Genomic DNA, 17,938 nt, shown 5'->3' on the forward strand with positions numbered 1-17,938 from the left:
TATATTTTAAAATATAAATGCAAGAAAATCAAAGTTTACCCATCTTAAATGTTTTCTTTTTCATAATAAGTACCGACAAGGAAATTTGTCAAGGAAGAGGATATTAATGCTGCATCTATAACTACTTCACAGATAAAATAATAAAGTGAAAAAAATCCATTCTAAAAAGGCAATGTTCAGAAAACAAACCAAAAGAATTTTTAAAAACCATAAGCCAAAAATGTTTCTGGGATAATAATTACCCCCCAAAAGATTACAAAAACTATAGAATAGCTCAAAATTGTATCTATTCAGTTTAAAGATATGTATGTTAATATGTGCACATACAAAAAAGTCTTTCATAGTCTTTCATGAGACATGCTAAATATCTATGCTTATAATATGCTGGTATGAACACATATGACCACCTCTAATTTAAATTTTACTTTACTAGGTATTTTATTTTCTAATTTCAGAAGAGAGATTGCAATTCAATTAAAGGTAAATTTTAACCTGTTTTAAAGTAACTTTCCTGAATGTAAAATTAATATTATCTATAACTATTTGGAAAACAGAAACGGTATACATAGAAAAAAATTGTGCATAATCTCAGTATCAAAAGATAATCACAATTTAACATATTAACCTGTTTAATTATTCATTATTTGCCTCATTATGCCTCTACTATTTCTTTAAAGAAAGTAGTTGATCTTTCATTATCCATTCAGTCTTATAGATAAGCAGAAACTATGAAACAATAAGACTAATTTTTAAACTTATAAGAATTAATATTACCAAGTGAGTATTTCTTTTTTACTTTAAAGATGCAGATAATGAAAACATTATTTTTCAGGGGGCTTCCTTAAGAACTACCTTGATATTCAGTCAGTATACATATTTTTTACTATTACAGAAAGGGTTCCCAGTGGGTCCTCATATAGGAATATAACAGTCTAGAATTTTACCAAAATCATATTGTGTTCCTATTTCCCATTTTCTCCCCTGAGTCTTCATACTTCTATGTCTACACATTTAACATGAATTATGGTGATACTTTTCAGAAATTGACTATTAAGAATTCAGCAAATTCAACTCATCAAAATTACCATAAAAATGTACTACAGAAGACAAATGTATTTCTAAAAATCCAATTGTAATAAAAAATTACACAAGTCCAACTATATCTTTTCATCAACCTCCATTTAAAAATAACTTGGAGATATATTACACCTGAAAATAAGTTGCCTTAAAGGTATAATAAAATGCTAAGAACAAATTAAATCTCTTAAAACTAGTATTTAAGATAAAACTATGAAACATCAGATAAAACACATTGAGATTCATAATAAATTAAAGAACAAAATACTGACCTTTTCTACAAGTACATTTTCTTAGGCCCAAATTACACACTAAGAGGTTGTTCATCCTTTAAAGTCTACTACTTCTACTTCTGGTCAATGGTCATCCCCAAAACCGTGAAATACTGAAGTGGGTTTCTAAAGCTAGTAAGTGCGAATACTCTTTGAAATACTGAAAGTGCCTTATGAATCCAAACTGATTATGATAATAATGATGATAAGAGTTATGACCACATTGGTACTGAAAGAAATGCTAAGTTAATTCTGTATTCCTTGTAAGACTTCCACGGTCAACAGAAGGGTGTATCTTTCAATACAATGGAATTTGAAAGAGTACTGATGTAATTAGTTTCTTAAAATGTACACCAACAAATATTATATCTCCTTTAGAATAGAACACTGGTGGTACCCAATGCTATCTAGTTGTCAAAAGTAGTGGGTATTTTAAAATTTTTTCCCATGCCTGACAGACCAAATCTAGGCATGTCTTTCTGGGTATAAGAGAGAAATGAGAGTATCCTGCTCCAGCCAGATTCCTTATACTCCTCATGGTCAGCTCTCAGCTTTATTTTCTGCCATCAGCCAAGGATGAAAAAGGAGAATGATACTATTCAGATAAATACTGTGTCCTGGGCCCACCCCTCTTTTCTCCGAGAGCTATTGTTTAGTACACAGCAAGTTTTTGAGTACAATCCACATCTGGTGAGGTAATCATGAGCAGTATCACTTATATCAGTTTAGCAAATGCTTCAAGTATCACACAGTCCCTGCCAGATGCTGAAGTTTTCACTTCTCTTAAATCCGCATACTTTTTTGTGCACTACTTTTCGGGTTATAATTCTTCTGACTGTTTTCATTTTCAAGTTTAAGGCTGAAGCATTTCCTCTGGAAGAACGCAGTCTTTTTCCCTTTTGAATCCTAGTCTTGGTTTTAAGTCTTTCTAAACAAATATATACAGATTGACACCTTCCTTCTGCCAGCCGAACAAGTACCCCGCTAGTTAAGTTCCAGGTACTCACTATCAGTTATCTCCCTCAGGCTGCAGCCCCAGGCTACTTCCTCCAAACCAAGGGAACTGGATTTCCTCTGTCCAAACTCAATTTCTTCTTTCATGGCCAGTTCTGCAAACACAGGGATTTCCCAGCCCCTTCACAACACTGTTTCCTAACACTTAACTGCATTTTTTCTCTGTTTCCCTAAAGAAAATCTTCCTTGTTTCCTCACCTTTGTTTTTTTAAACAATTCTTCTCTCTGAAACCATCAACTCCCTAAAATCTCATTTGTGGTTCTTCTAATAAAATTTTCATATACATCACCAAGCCAAGGATAGCCTACTGCCCTTCTTCAAGAATTTTTTTAAAATCACATTTTCGCTTTTGCATAGAATCTTGTATTTCTTTTAATTCACAATAAATTTTATTTGTGGAACTGAATTCAGCAAAGGGGATATTTAGCCTTATGACTGAAATTATTCTTATAATTTATCTAACATTAGCAAGAGAAAAATATATTTCTTATGTACAATATCACTTGTATAATTTTTATGATGACTCTTCATGAAATAAATAATTACTATATAATTCTTATAAATCTAAAGCTTCATAAATTAGTCATGTTTGAAGATAAGTACCATTAACAGCTTGGACTTCAGGCTACTCTCTAACCTTAAGCCTGCTCAACAAGACTCAAACCACCCGTTTGTAATTTACTTTCAAAGTTGTGAGTCTATTTTTCAAGAAAGAAAAAACAATTTCTTAAGCATCAATGGAAAAGAATAGATAGTCTAATGCATTTTTCAAGAGCAGTGGTTAAAAAGAACATGGACAATATAACAGTAAAATTATATATTAACTTACATAATCATGGAAGGCTTTTGCTTCACTTGAATGTTCACATGTTTCCCTTCTTTCTGGAGCTGCACAGTAGAGATCCCAAAATACACTAAAAAAGTAATCATGGTAGCATTAAAAAATCATATAATGCCAAACAAGAGAGAATAATTCTAAAAACATCAGACATTAATTTCATATAAAATGTGTTTTCTTCAAGACAAATATTTCTTTGAAAGACTTAAATTCAGGCAAGACTCTTCATGCAATAATAGGACATAATCTATCGCTCAGAAATGCTAATATGATTTTTCTAAAAGGATGAAATGATTTTTTTAAATATTTAAAACTGTCATTTTTATCTCTGTACATGACAAATGATTGAAATAATTATAATTTTCACAACTTTCTCATGAAGAATAAATACAGTTAAAAAATCCTAATTTAATCATTAAAGAATGAAGTGGTTCGTTAATTTTTTCCGGATAATTTTGTTGTCCCACTCACAGGCCAACAGCCCCACCATTAAGTCACACTGGTGAAGTGGTGCCCAAGGCCAGGCCTGCCAGACCCTGCTAGCAACCACCAGAAGCTGGGAGCCTGCCTGGCATGTGCCCTTTCCCTGGGCCCCCAGAAGGAACCAACACTGCTGACTTCTTGATTTCAGACTTCTGGCCTCAGCACTGTGAGAGGATAGATTCCCGCTATTCTCAGCCTCCCCCAACCTCTGCCCCCAACCCCCTAAAAGTCCCCCTGGCCCACCCAGTTTGTGGCAGTTTGTCAGGGCAGCGGCCCTAAAAAACCAATACAGTTGCTTTTTGGGGAAAAAAGTAAAAATAAAAATAAATCACACTGATCAAAGAAATGTTTTCTTAAAATTTCCTCTTGTTTTCCTTTGCAATTACCAGAATAGGTTACTAATGTTGAAAATTAAAAAATCCATGCTGTTTTTTCTCCTATCCAAGAAAAATGGGAAAAAAAACAGGATGAAACTGTTTGAGAAAAAATAATTACGCTGCTTTTAAGATATATGGCCCTGGTCATCCTTCTATCAATAAAATGAATTATGAGCATGAGCAAGGGTTTCAAAAGTTAGGAAAGCAAATGTCTAAAAGTACTCCTGGTGATACCAGCCTGACTAATTACTAGCTCAAGTCGCTTAAACAGATCAGAACACAATTTCCTCCTTTATGAAATGGGGTTGTTTAGAAAATTAAGATATACAACATAAGCACAGGGTCTGACTCATAGCTAACATATCATTAATAATATCAACACCATAATTAGTTTGCATAAAAGCTTAACATGTAAAATATTGTTAAGGCAGGTCATTGTGCTGAGGGCAACATTAACAATAGCATCATAAAACGTGGCAACTTAAACCTGGTCTCTTTGTTTTCACCCTTGAAATCTCATTTAGTCTGAACACAGTCTGTAGGCCTCATAACACAATTAATTCGGTGAAATGAGATTACCTTAAGAAGTGAAAAAATGTGAAAGATTGAGTATTAGCATTTATTGCCTTTAAAATTTTTGCAATAAGCAAGAAACACAAAAAACACAATAAAAGCCAAAATAATTTAAGTAAATTTCAATTATTCCAAGAGAAAGAAAGTAGTTATAAGTTGTACTTGGCCTCCCCATACCTCTTTTGGGATAAAAAGTATAAGAATTGTAGACACACAAAAATACATTTTCCACTTGGATCAGGTGAGTTATAAATTACAGTATGTTGCAATTATTTCTACTTTCATGCTCTTAAGGAACTTCAAAACTCTTACAATCAAGATTTTATAATGGTAGTCCTTATAAAGTATATTTAGTTTAAACATACAATATTATATGTGATATTGTGACAAACAACTTATCTCTCTCTTGTTTCCTAATTTCCTAGCAAATACCATCCAATCTTTTTAAAAAATTATTCCAACCCTGGCTGGTGTGGCTCACTGGATTGAGCGCCAGCCTGTGAACCAAAGGGTTGCCAGTTAGATTCCCAATCAGGTCATATGCCTGGGTTGCAGGCCAGGTCCCCCTGTCTGGGGCGTGCAAGAGGAAACCACACATTGATGTCTCTTCCCTCACTCTCTCCCTCCCCCGCTCTTTAAAAAGAAATAAGTAAGTAAAAAAAAAAAAAAGAAAGAAGGAAAATCTTTTAAAAAAATCATTCCAGTATTACTTTTAAAATGTTGTCTTACAAAATTGACTGGAAGCATAATAATTTATTATTGGAGTATGCCCTAAACATGAAATATTGAAATAATTATTTATACACATAAACTAAATTAAATACTTATCTTTGAATAATAACATTGGTCTACTTCTATTTCCCTTTATGGATTTAGTAAGAGGTGAAAAGTTTATAAGATCAAGATGAGGGATAATAAAACAAGTTAGTAAAATAGGATATATTTATATATTACATGTCTAACAATCCTATACTACCTATATATATGATCTCTTCGAATAACAGTAAAGAAATATATTCTTTTAAGACCATTTACCCAAGGGGGGAGTACACAGTTTTACAATAGTAGCTATAAACATGAATACTTCATTCTCCTTAATGGATGAAACAACCAGACAGAAGATAAGTAAGGAAGGAAAAAGAGGGCAAAAACAGCACGATAAATCAAAACTGACAGGATGCAGCAAAAGCAACATTAAGAGGGAAATTAAAAGCTATACATACTAACATTTAAAAACAAGGATGATCTTAAATTAACAACATAACTTAAAAATTTAAGGAATTAGAAAAGAACGAATTAAACCCAAAGCTAGCAGAAAGAAATACTAAAGATTAGAGCAATGATAAATGAAATAGAGAAGAGAAAAACAATAAAAAATTATTGAAAAAAAAAGGCTGGTTCTTTAAAAAGACCAAGAAACTTGACAAATCTTTAGCTAGATGGACTAAGAAAAAAAAAGAAAATATTCATATTACTAAAGAAATAATAAATAAATTCAGTAAACTTGCAAAATACAAAAATCAATATATAAAAATCTGTTTGGTTTCTATATACCAACAACAAATTATCAGAAAGAAAAATTATGAAACAGAATTGCATCAAAAAGAATAAAATATCTGAGAATAAACTTACCGAGGGAGGTGAAAGGTCTATACACTGAAAACTATGAGAAACTGATTAAAAAAAACTGAAGACACAAACAAATGCAAAGATACTTTGTACCATGGATTGGACGATTTCATGTTGTTGAAATGTTCTACTACCCAAAGCAATCCACAGAGTCAATACTATCAAAATTCCAGTGGCATTTTTCCACAGAAAATAATAATTGTAAAATGTGTATAACATCATAAAAGACTCTGTATGGTCAAAGTAACCTTGAAATGTGGTGAATTCATCATCATAAATAATGCTTTAGATTTGTAGTTCCTGTATTCCTAATCAGACACAAGTGAAAAATCTGTATTTTCCAAATGAAATAGAAGCAAACTGGCAAAGTGTTGAAATCTTTGTTTTTATATTATTTATTATTAAAATTTCCCCCACATAAATAAAGGAGAACACAGGATTCCCAAGTTGAGATTTCTTATCAAAAAACTGTTTTCCTCCTATCCTGAGGATGTGAGTTGTAATAACTTAGCTAGTTGTCAGTATATCTGAGGAACACAGAAAGCCAAGTTGTTGTCGGAGAAGTTTTCAAGGGTAAATAAACACACCAGTAGATGGGATGCTAACATAATCATATAACCTTTATGCCACTGGTCAGATTTAGGGCTATCTGAAAATAAAAATTAAAAGAAAAAAAAAACCTCTGGGGCAAACATTTTTTTCTGAAGAGCAAGCCACATTATTATAAATTCAAGTCTTAATAATTAAAGAAGTTATTTCTTTGTGGCCCAAAATTATATTATCAATGAATGAAGAAAACTATCCATTCATAAGACTAAGGAGGGTTTTACATGAAATACACATGTACCTGCTCATCACCTTAGAACTTCCATGCACATGTACTTGTCTTCTTTCTTAGCATCACTTAATACTTTTTAAGTACAAGCATTGACTTTTGTCCCACTATCATAAAATTTTCACAATGCTCCTGTGTTACTAATACAATTTATTTTAAAGTATCAAAATAGCTTACATTTAATAAGTATGTGCTAAATTCAAGCATCATATACTAAGCATTACATACTCAGCATATAATCCTCCTATTATTATTCCCACTTTATAGATGAGGGAACTGAGGCTTAGGAATGCTAAGTAATTTGCCTAAGGGTAACAGTTAGTTAGTGGCAGAGCTGGGCTTGAACTTTTTAATTCTTACATTATTTTGCCTCTCATGAAAGTATGGTATTCAGAGTTCTTGTTTCAAGATGCCTTATGCTGATTACGGGCAAGTTTATAGTGCTCTGGCAGTCTGAGCAGCATCAGCTGTTCTAAGAATGTGGTAGATACCCACCCTAGATAAGACAGAGAGCACTTTGTTACCCTACCCTTGACCGTTGCACTCCAACTCATTGCCTGAGTCTCCCCTGGCAACCACCCTCATGGTTGGTTGCCTAAATCTAGTCTAGACTAGATTTAGAAGGGACAACTTTTCTGAGTCCCATTTATATCTAGTATCTGGAATTAACCATTCATGATGCTCCAAAGGAAACTATAATTAACTTCTTATTAATAGTGGGCCATTAAATTCTGTTCTGTGTTTAAGAAATAGTATCTGTTGCAGAGACGAGCACTGGTTACAAATCAGGAAACTTCAATTCTAATTCTAAATTTGACCCTGAGCAAATAGTTTTTTTCCTTAGTTTCCTTATGTAAAAAGAGAAATATCTATTATATATTTTATAGTTTTTTGTAGTTAAAAAGAGATGGCATATGCAAAAGTACTTTTAAAGAAAGTATAAAGTTACTAAGAAGTATTCTAGGAAAGTATCATATAAGTAAGTACGGCGAGGGGAAAAGTTCTCTTATTAACCGAGTAAAATTTGCCTTCACTTCCTTCTTTAACCCTTTGCATTTTGTGGAAGATTTCATCAGTTTTTCACATTGTCTTTTCCCTAAAAAATTTTCCTCTGTATTCCATATTCCTTTCTTACTCTCCCAGACACAGTTTGCCTTGTCTCTATAGCCTGACCACCTCAGTTCTTTGTTCCCTCTTGCCAATAATTTTTATTCCCTTCTCACCACGATTATACTCTTTCTATCCTAGATGTCACCTACATTGTCTTATATTGCTGCTCAGTTTAACTTAATTCATACAAACAATTAGCTACGCAATGCTTATTACAGGCAAGATATACATGGTGAGTGGGAACCAGTTTGCCAATGATAAATATTATGCCATTCTAGTGAGCCAGGTGACTAGTATCAATGCCATTTTTCATATTTGGTTGTTCTTAGCTAGGCCTGATGTCACCCATTAGAGCACTAGCAATCAGAGCACTAGCATGCTGCAGGGCTTGATCTCCGAGGACCAGGTGGGAGAAACAGTTCTCGTAATAACAGTTTATTTTCTCTGAATTTCCAAACAACAGTTTACTTTCTCTGCAATGTGATATATACTTAATTTCAGGATATAGATACATTGCCCCAATGTTATTTCAAAGGTTTTTAAATTATGTATACATTTAAGTGTATCCTCCAGTTATTTTCCTTGGAGGATCCTTTTCATCTATTCATGCTTAAACGTTGACTTTTCCCAGGGTTCCAACCCCATGCCTTGCTCTTACATTTGACACTGGACGGTTTCAGTATGGTCAGTGCTGGTAATTCCCAAGCCATTATGGACCTGTGTTAAGAGTAACAGACTCAGATCTCTGACTTCGTATACAGCATCTCTCACTGAATGTCACACAGGAATCTCAAAATTCAGCCTGTCCGAATTAAATCATGGACTTCTCTCCAAAGCCTGTTGTTCTCTCTATATTCCCTCATTCAGCCAATGGCACCACTGTTCATCCCACCATCCAAATCTGAAATCTGAGAACCTCCTCCTTCACCTCTAACTATTCCATTCAATGTTCACTATCTAGGACCCATCACCTAATCACCTTTCAACCGGACAGTTACCATTGCCTTGTAAACTAGATTCTGCCTCTGTTCTCAACACTCTTCAATCCATTTCTATGTTGATGCTCAGTGAGTGTCTAAAAGCACAAATATAATCATGTTATGTACCTTGTTTAAAATCTTTGAGCTTTACTCAAAAACCCTTGACTTACTCTCAGACTTTGTAACCTGGCCCCTGCCTTTGTCTCTGGCCTTATACTCTATCACTTCATAGTACTGCACCTACAATTCAACTGGTTTAAGTTACCTATCATTCCTTGAACGCATGGTCATCCCTTGTAAGACTTCATACTATTCTGCTGCCAAAAGACCCAACTGCCAACTCATCTCAGATTCCCTCACCCAACTGTCAACTCATCTCAGATTCACTTTCTCTATTCAGGCTTTCTAATCCTCCCAAGCTGACATATTTCTCCCATACTGCTATTACAACCAGTACGTATCTCAGTTATGATACTATTAATTGTATTTAAGAGCTGCACCTTCTGATATCTAAGACCGAAAAAGCTAAAATCTGACGGAAGCAAAAAGCCTAAGTATTCAGTGAGTTATTATCAATCATTTGCAATACAAGAATAGGTTAAATTCATGAGAAAAGGAGTAAAAGGAAAATAGATACAAAAAATAGAATTGATTCTAAAATGGAAAACTTAAAATCTTCACTTTGTGAGCCCACAGATCCAATAGGGACAGACTTCTAAAATGGTTTCTTATGCACTTTGTAGCCCTGGTTGTAAACATACAAAAGGTAAGAGTGTTAACAGGTGAGGAGACTCAATTACATTCAACAAACAGTTAAGTATTTACAGTGTATATCTGGGTATTAGAAATGCATACTAAATAAAACAAAATGCTGAATTTTATAATAGTATACATTATAAGCAATTGGTCTTATAACCCAGGAAAGCGGTCTGATGATGGTGCTTAACTGCAATTAACCGTTGTTCCGAATACAGGAACAACTCTAACCAAAGGACTGCACCTGTTCCTGCCATACACGTGTGAGACAAACAAGGGAAACCCACAACCACAACTGACCACGTGCGGTTCCATTCACCACAGCACTTCTAGTAAGCTATGTTTTCAGAAGAGAGATTAAAAAGATGATGGTATTTAATAACGTACAAAGGAAACCATGTGCAAAGTACTAAAAGAGAGCTTTAGTTTCTTCTTTTAAATAAGATGCTGAGAGATGAGTGTATAAAGTACTGAACAGGAAATGCTTCTGTTGAAGAAATGCAAAAAAAAGTCTAACGTAATGCAAATACCTTAATGCAGCAGTTGCTGCTGCAGAAAAGTAACACATCTAGGCATACAGATGCTACAGTGAAATTTGTAAGTTCTCACAGCAACTGGGCCTTCAACAGAACCCTCATGATGGAATTGGGGCTCTCATAAAAAGAGATACCAGACAGCCAGGTCGCTAGCACCCATGTGCCATTTCGCCCCTCTCTCTACCACATGAGAACACATCTACGAGCCAGGAGGAGAGTTCTCACCAGAAACAGATCACACCGGCAGCTTGATCTTGGACTGCAAGCCTCCAGAATTGTGGGAAAATGAACTTCCATTGTTTAAGCCACCCAATCTATGGTATTTTATTATGACAGCTCAAGTTGACTAATACGGAATCATACTTACAGATGGAGATTCCACATACTGGTCCTAATTTCAGCTTGATACAATAATATCTTTAAATTAAGCAACACTAATGCTCATTTTGATTTTGTATTTTTTTAGTGCTATCTTTCAGAAAATAATTGTAGAAAATGAAAAAGAATAAAAGTGCAGGCCTACTGAAATGCATAGTCAATCTGGTAAAAATGGAAAAAAAAAGATACTTACCACCACCAAGAATGTAAGAATCCTGGTGGTTCCCCCAATGTGATGTTTTTTTCCCATCTTATCTAAAAGGAATAAAAGAAATATTAAATATTTTCCTAATAACAACTTCCCCATATCTATTACAAAGCAGTATTTTCCACTTTAAAATACTAAGGTAATAGATAATATTTTAATCATTTTCATATTATTCTTTACTCAAGCTTTACAAGTACTCATTTTATATAATAATTTGTTGACTGAATAGTCTATGAGAGAAGATGCTACCATTATTTTCCTAAATTGCTTTCCTTTGCACCAGAATTTCAGAAGGTATTTCAGGCTCTCAAGGTATTTCAGCATCAAAATCAAAGTTATTAACACCATGAAAATCAGTTATCACCACTAATCAGAAATTTGCAAGAGAATGGGCTTCATATATACTGACTCTAAATTATGCCCTAAAGATTGAATTTTTTAATAAATGTCTGATTTGGGATGTGGGAATAAGAAGGCATGTGTCTTCCATAAAATTAGTTTAAAAAAGATGACAGTAACTTCCCAATGGTTTATATTCAGATGAGTTGTAGTCCACTCTAATAAAAATTTTAAACTAGGTCAATATCCTCCAAAATTAAAATACTTAAAAACTAATTGAGAAATTGAGAAAGCACTGAGAGGGTAGTTATATAGTGGCTTTTCTAAGCACTGGAAAGCAATAAACAGAGATTAACACTTTAGCAGGGAAGATAGACCATAAACAAAGAAAGCCCCCCACAAAGAGAAGGTATTTATATTAGAAGGTGACAAATGCTATGGAAGAACACAAAACAGTGAAGGGAGGATAAAGACCAGAAAAACAGTAAGAAGTGATTTATAATTTTAATGAAATTGACCCGGCCTCAAACATAATCTTCATGTGTATGAGGTCTGTCCGGCAAAAGTCCAACCATTGTTAATATAACAAGAACGGTTTGTGTGACATCAATGTAACCTGGCAGCCAAGAAGAGCGGACTGGAATGTGCATGTGTAAACAATGACGACTTCACTGTACCAGTCAGTGGGGGGAAAGACATCACTGAGTGAGCATGTGTACTGTGTAGCCACTGCAGTCAAAGCGAGTGAGCGAGTAGAGCAAGAAATCGGCATCAAATTTTGCTTGAGCATTCCTCTGCAAAGAAACTTTTCGGATGATTCAGAAGGCTGCAGCTATGGGCAACTGGTGAATGTCAATGCTCCCACTGATGCATCATATCTTGTGAAGAGGTTTTGGGTGAAATATCAAATTACCCAGGTGATTCAGCCCCGTTAAAGTCCAGATTTGGCACTCTGCAACTTCTGGCTTTTCCTAAAACTAAAGTCATCTTTGAAAGGGAAGAGATTTCAGATTGTCAGTGAGTTTTAGGAAAAGACAACAAGGCAGCTGATGGCGACTGGGAGAACTGTGTGAGGTCCCAAGGTGCCCACTTCAAAGAGAACTGAGATGTCATTTTCCTATGATGTCATTTTCCTACAGTGTTTCTTGCATCTATTTTCTTCAAATAGACAAAAAATAAATGTCTCTACTTTTTGTATTATAGGGATGGATACTTTCTTGACAGACTTTATATGCCTTAGATTTTTAGTTTAAATAGCTAAAAATTGTTTAACAATACCCCAATTAATAAAATATGCCTATATTCCCCTAACACTACTAGGAAGTAAACAACTATAATTATAAATTCAAGGAAGCTTTTCTATTACCTACTGTAGCAGACGTTAGGACTTTTTACCCCAAAAGGGTTTTTAAAAATATTTTGAGATAGGAACTCAGAAGGTGGCCCTAAATGTTTAAAAAAAAGCCTCTCTAAGGAAGAAACGGAAAATTTTAAGAGCATTTTTGAGTTCTTAAGAACATAACGTGTAAACCAATGGGAACCTTGAAGAAGACAAGTAATTTCCTCTCAAAAACCAGAGAAATTTCTAAAGATTAGCCATTTTAAAAAGGAGCTAAAAGGAGAAACTCTAGGAATCCATAAACTTGAATTTATAAAGATTGAATATGAATAATGAATCAGAACATGTTATATAAATCTAAGCCATATCCTTTCATTCTCCTAAGTAGTAATAACTTTTATATTTATGCTACCTTTTATCTGGTAATATCCACTGTTCAATAGATCTTATATCTTCTTGGTTCATGAAAAAATAAGAACTAGTACTTACTGACTCTTATGATGACTGTAACTCTGATGTTCCACTAAAGTTATAATCAAAGACCTGTGTCTTATCTTTCTCTCAATTTTTTCTCTTAACATTTTTCACTATGTGGTAACTTCTTGTAAAGGCATAATAATGGACCTCACAGGTGTGCCCAGACACACTAATATTCCTAATCCCTGGAATCATCCTAACCAACATAACAAACAACAAGTTTCTCATAGTAGTCTCTACATTTCACCTCAGTTTACCTTGACTTCACATGCTAGGGCTGTTAAAGCACACATACTATTCTCAGTTATGAGGAGAACTGAGGAGGTGACTTCGGCACGAGTTAAAGTGGCATGACCAGGTCTCAGTGTCAGACTGTGCTTGAGGTGGGATTAGACTCACAGTCTAAACCCCACTACACTATGTCCGCTTCCTGCACCTTACAATGTCCACAGTCAATCATCGGCTGTTTCAGAAAATAAAGTACGCTAGGGAAATACTTCTATGGTTTATATTCATATTGTCTTTTATCAGAGAATGTCCGAAGGGAATGCATTTGTATTTTAAGCAAAATTACAACATATTATTCCTCTGAGAAACTCAAAATGCTTCATGTGCATCATCTTTTCATCCTTATAATATTCTTTTCTATATACTGAGTAAAGTTCATCTTTCTCACTTGGAATTGTAAAGCTGTAGCAGAAGCAACTATAACTTTGGTTCATCATATTGAATTTAACACAAAAGCTATCTTTTGATAGTTAATGAATAAATAATTAATGTTTTAGGTATTTCTAAAGAAGGGATGATTCTACATAGGGGTACGTTTCCATAGTGGATTTTTTTTAATCTCCAAACTAATTGCTACTACTTGTTCAGAAAATGCATAAAATTATAGTCAGGAAAACAAAACTGTGATCTATAGAAAACCAAGGCACATTCATTGAGTATTGCTAGAAACAATGAAAATTAGAAACAACCTGAAAAGCATTCATCAACAGTGATTGTGAAATAAAGGACTTTCATTTTAAAATCATATTAACCTCTGTAGTTTAACTTTTTTAGCTAAATGCATTGATGATGGATGGGGTTGAGGAATGGCCAGGAAATACCTCCAAATGGTAACAGGCATTTTAGAAACGATTCTGCTCTTTATGAAGAGGCATTTTATGCCGTACTGATTTTCATAGGCTTCAGGCTTGTTTAAATGTTTGAGTGGCGTCTATCAATTTCTCTCAAATCTCAGCCTTAAAGTGTCCTAGGGCTCTTTGCTATTTAATCATCCACTTCTTTTCTTTCCACCATTTGTCCAGTAAAAAGTTGTATTCTGTAACTTTCAGGTAAATCTCCAGGCCCATTTCCACTGCTGTATTCTGCATTTGAGGTTCTCATCTGTGATTATACTGTGTTTCTATCATATGATCTATTCTTTTCAGCATTTCTATATAAATTCAGAACCAAATATTGAATCATAAGGGCAGAGTTAAGACATGTCATATGCTTTGTATATGATAATTACAAATTACAAATACACATTCTGTCTAATATAGCAATTCTTCTTCTAGGAATTTATTCTATAACTATGGTCACATGTGTCATACACACACTCAGCAACAATTAATACTGAAATATTGGTTGTAAATGCAAAAGACTGGAAATAACCTGAATGTCCATAAATGAGGGCCTGGTGAAATACACCATGGCACATTTCATAGAATGATACCCTATAAGCATAAAAAGGCAACTCTGAAGTTTTAAAAACCAGTTCAAAATGACTGAAATCAAACAAGTGAATCAAAAAAAGCAGAGAAGAGTGTGTATACTAAACATCTGTAATGATAAACATACATACACGCACACATGAACATATACCAAACACACCTGCTTAACTTTTCATCATTATTGGCTTCTGGCAAGGTACACTGCTCATTTACCTATTACCTCTCAGCCTCACACCTGCCCTTCTACACTCCATTCTACACTTGGTGCTGGGATTCTGCAAATTACATTTCCTGGGCTTCTTGCCAGCTGGTTTCCTGTTAGGTTCTGCCATCAGGAGACACCAGCAGGAGATCAAAACGTAGGAGGAAGAAGAGCTGCTTCCTGCCTTTGGCTCCCAGAATGAAGCAATTGCAGCAGGAGCAGCCACAGCAGCAGGGTGGGGCGATTCTGGAGGTCAGCCGCAGCTCGTTGGAGGTGCTAGCCTTGTCCGTGTGGGGCTCTTCAGATGACCGAGACCCCCTCCAACAGCCTCTCCATCACATAGCGGCAGGTATGAAACTCGTGGGCTCCACATTCTCAGACTATTCCTAAATCCTTCCATATTTTTTGAGAATTAAAAAAGTTAATACCATAAAAAATAAAGCTAGTTCCAGTGTTAAGAAATTCCTGAAGCAAAATTCCCGAGACTTCCAATTTAGATATAACCTACTTAGTGTCACCACTAATTTTCTAAAAGCTTCCATGTATAGAAGTATGGGTGCATCTACATACTAAACTAAATGTAAAAAATAAAATTTTAAGTTGTTTACATTTTAATTCAAAAAACTAAAACAAATAGATGTAAAACAGGAAGAAAATCCATCTGCACTTTGAAGCACAGTGCAAAACTGTGTTCAACATAGTATCACTGACTATGATGTGGCTCTTTACATTTTAAATTAAGTTCATTGACTATTCCTCAGTTGCAGTAGCCACTTTTCAAAGACTAACTAGGCACATGTGCCTATTAGAAAACTCACTAGACAGCAGAGATTAGAGATCGTTTTCATAATGACATAAAGTTCTGTTATTTAATAGTGCTGTTTTGCTTTAGAAAGAAGGTGGAAGTCCTCTTCAAGAGGAATATCTTTTATCAGAAATCTTGATAAAACCTTTCTGTTTTTGTCTTTTTTTTTTTTTTGGCCTAGAAAGGCAAAAGCCCCTAGAAGTGGTTTGAAAGTAAAGAACAAATACTTAATATTCCATTGTACATAATAAAATAAGAATCCAGGAGATTGCTGGTCGCCTCTCAGGAAGGAGAGGCTGGGTCGGGGGAGGGGCTCTCTGGGAGGATTCAGGAAAGGAGTAAAGAGGGGAGGCTGTGAGGAGCCAACAAGACGAACAGTTACTGAGAACGTCCCTGCAGCAAGGAGACCAAAGAACTTAAGGATAGTTAATGTTGCTGTCTGTAGTGTATAAATGCTTAATATTCTTCAGTTTTCTCCCAACCTCCAGTAACAATCTTTTATACAAAAGCAATAAGTTAGTGGAGCTTTGAGGCTATAAGGGAAATAGAAAACTTCATGCAAAGAAAAGTCATCAGCCATAAGAAGGAGAAGCAGTGGGGAAGCACTGGTAATACTTAGTAGGAGCAAGAAATTACAGCAAGAGAACCCTCAGTCCCCTCCCCTTAGGAAGGCCCAGGAACACTAGAGAAGACTTGAGACAACCCATAATATATAAGGATTAGAGTTGGGGCCATATTGTTAGAAAAGGTGACCCTGGAAGGTAGGAGGAATGTAGGCCATTCAAATGGCAGACACTTGGAGCACACACATACACACAGGATACACATTTATATCTGTACTCAAAAGAAGGAAACTACACAAGATAGAAGAGGACTGGCCAAGGATTTTAAAATGAACACTTTGAAAACTTACTACATGCCAGGCCCTTCTAAGCACTTTATCTGTACTAATTCTTTTAACCTCAGCACAACTTTAAACTGTTATTATGACTATCTTCTTTTCATAATTAAGAACCCTGAATAAGTAAATAATATCTAGGGTATAGTTCAAACCCAGAAGTTTGGTCCTTCTGGTAAAGAATATGCTCTTTACCACTACATTATATTGCCTCCCAATACAAGTTCAAGAAACTTGTTAGAAAATTACGATTTTCTCTCTTCATAGAGGTGAAAGATAAACAGAGGGAACAGATTTTGAGTCTATGGTGTTCAGTAATTTAGCATTCCTAATTAAATCTGAGGAAACAATTTGGCAAACGTCTTTGAGCTTCTATTTCTGGCTAACTTATTGACCAATTTACGGCAAACAAGGGCTGGTAATAGAGTACAAACAATGTAAAAATTTCAAGAAGGGAAAAAATCTAAACCTCTGCAATACTCTAATTCTTAATTTTATTTGTTAAGGACACCAAGCCATTCTTTATAATATTTAGCCAACCCTACACTGGTTACTTAAGTAATGAGAAGGTATTCACAGTGCCACTCAGAATTTGCCAAATTAGAAAGTGAAGGATAGTTCTGAGAATCACATACACTCATCTCTAAAGTCCAAAAATACTGTTTCTTCTTTGTGGCAATAGTTGTTTTCAGCTTAACTGATTTCCTTTTGTGAAACTGAAACGAGCAGATAATTCAGAGAAATACTCAGTGTTGTACTCCAAATGCAGAAACACAGAAAATAAAATCATGGTAGATACTTGTCAAAAATGTGTAAGTCTCTTCTGAAATCAATTTCATTTCTAACAAATAGTCTTTGAAATTTTGCATATTCATTTTCCATCGAGCCAAGGCCATACCAGTAGTACATCTAGTTATCTGCTACATCCATTTAACCCACTTTAGTCCAAAAATATGAACGTCCTTATATAAGTTAGCCAACAATTTTCTTTTGGGATGAAGTTTATTAATTACTGTATCTGATTATCTTACAATGTTGGTAAGAAAATATAATCTTCAGTCTCCCTGAGGATTCAACAAATTGAGCCAATTCA

The 17,938-nt window shown here is 34.7% G+C and overlaps 1 protein-coding gene across 5 annotated transcripts in view; it reads right to left on the minus strand.

Annotated features, from left to right (window-relative positions):
• The window catches only part of SSBP2 (single stranded DNA binding protein 2), a 249,637-nt gene that overhangs the window by 156,465 nt on the left and 75,234 nt on the right, over positions 1 to 17,938 (minus strand). For all 5 annotated transcript variants that reach the window (XM_037032099.1, XM_037032102.1, XM_037032101.1 and 2 more), the window contains exons 3-4: positions 11,053 to 11,114; positions 3,194 to 3,278 (exon numbers count right to left, since the gene is read on the minus strand). In XM_037032099.1, the coding sequence (XP_036887994.1) occupies positions 3,194 to 3,278; positions 11,053 to 11,114 (147 nt within the window). The remainder of the gene's footprint in view (positions 1 to 3,193; positions 3,279 to 11,052; positions 11,115 to 17,938) is intronic.

Source organism: Sturnira hondurensis, unplaced genomic scaffold, assembly GCF_014824575.4.
Source record: "Sturnira hondurensis isolate 20B ecotype Veracruz unplaced genomic scaffold, ASM1482457v3 Scaffold0021354, whole genome shotgun sequence".
Lineage (NCBI taxonomy): Eukaryota > Metazoa > Chordata > Mammalia > Chiroptera > Phyllostomidae > Sturnira > Sturnira hondurensis.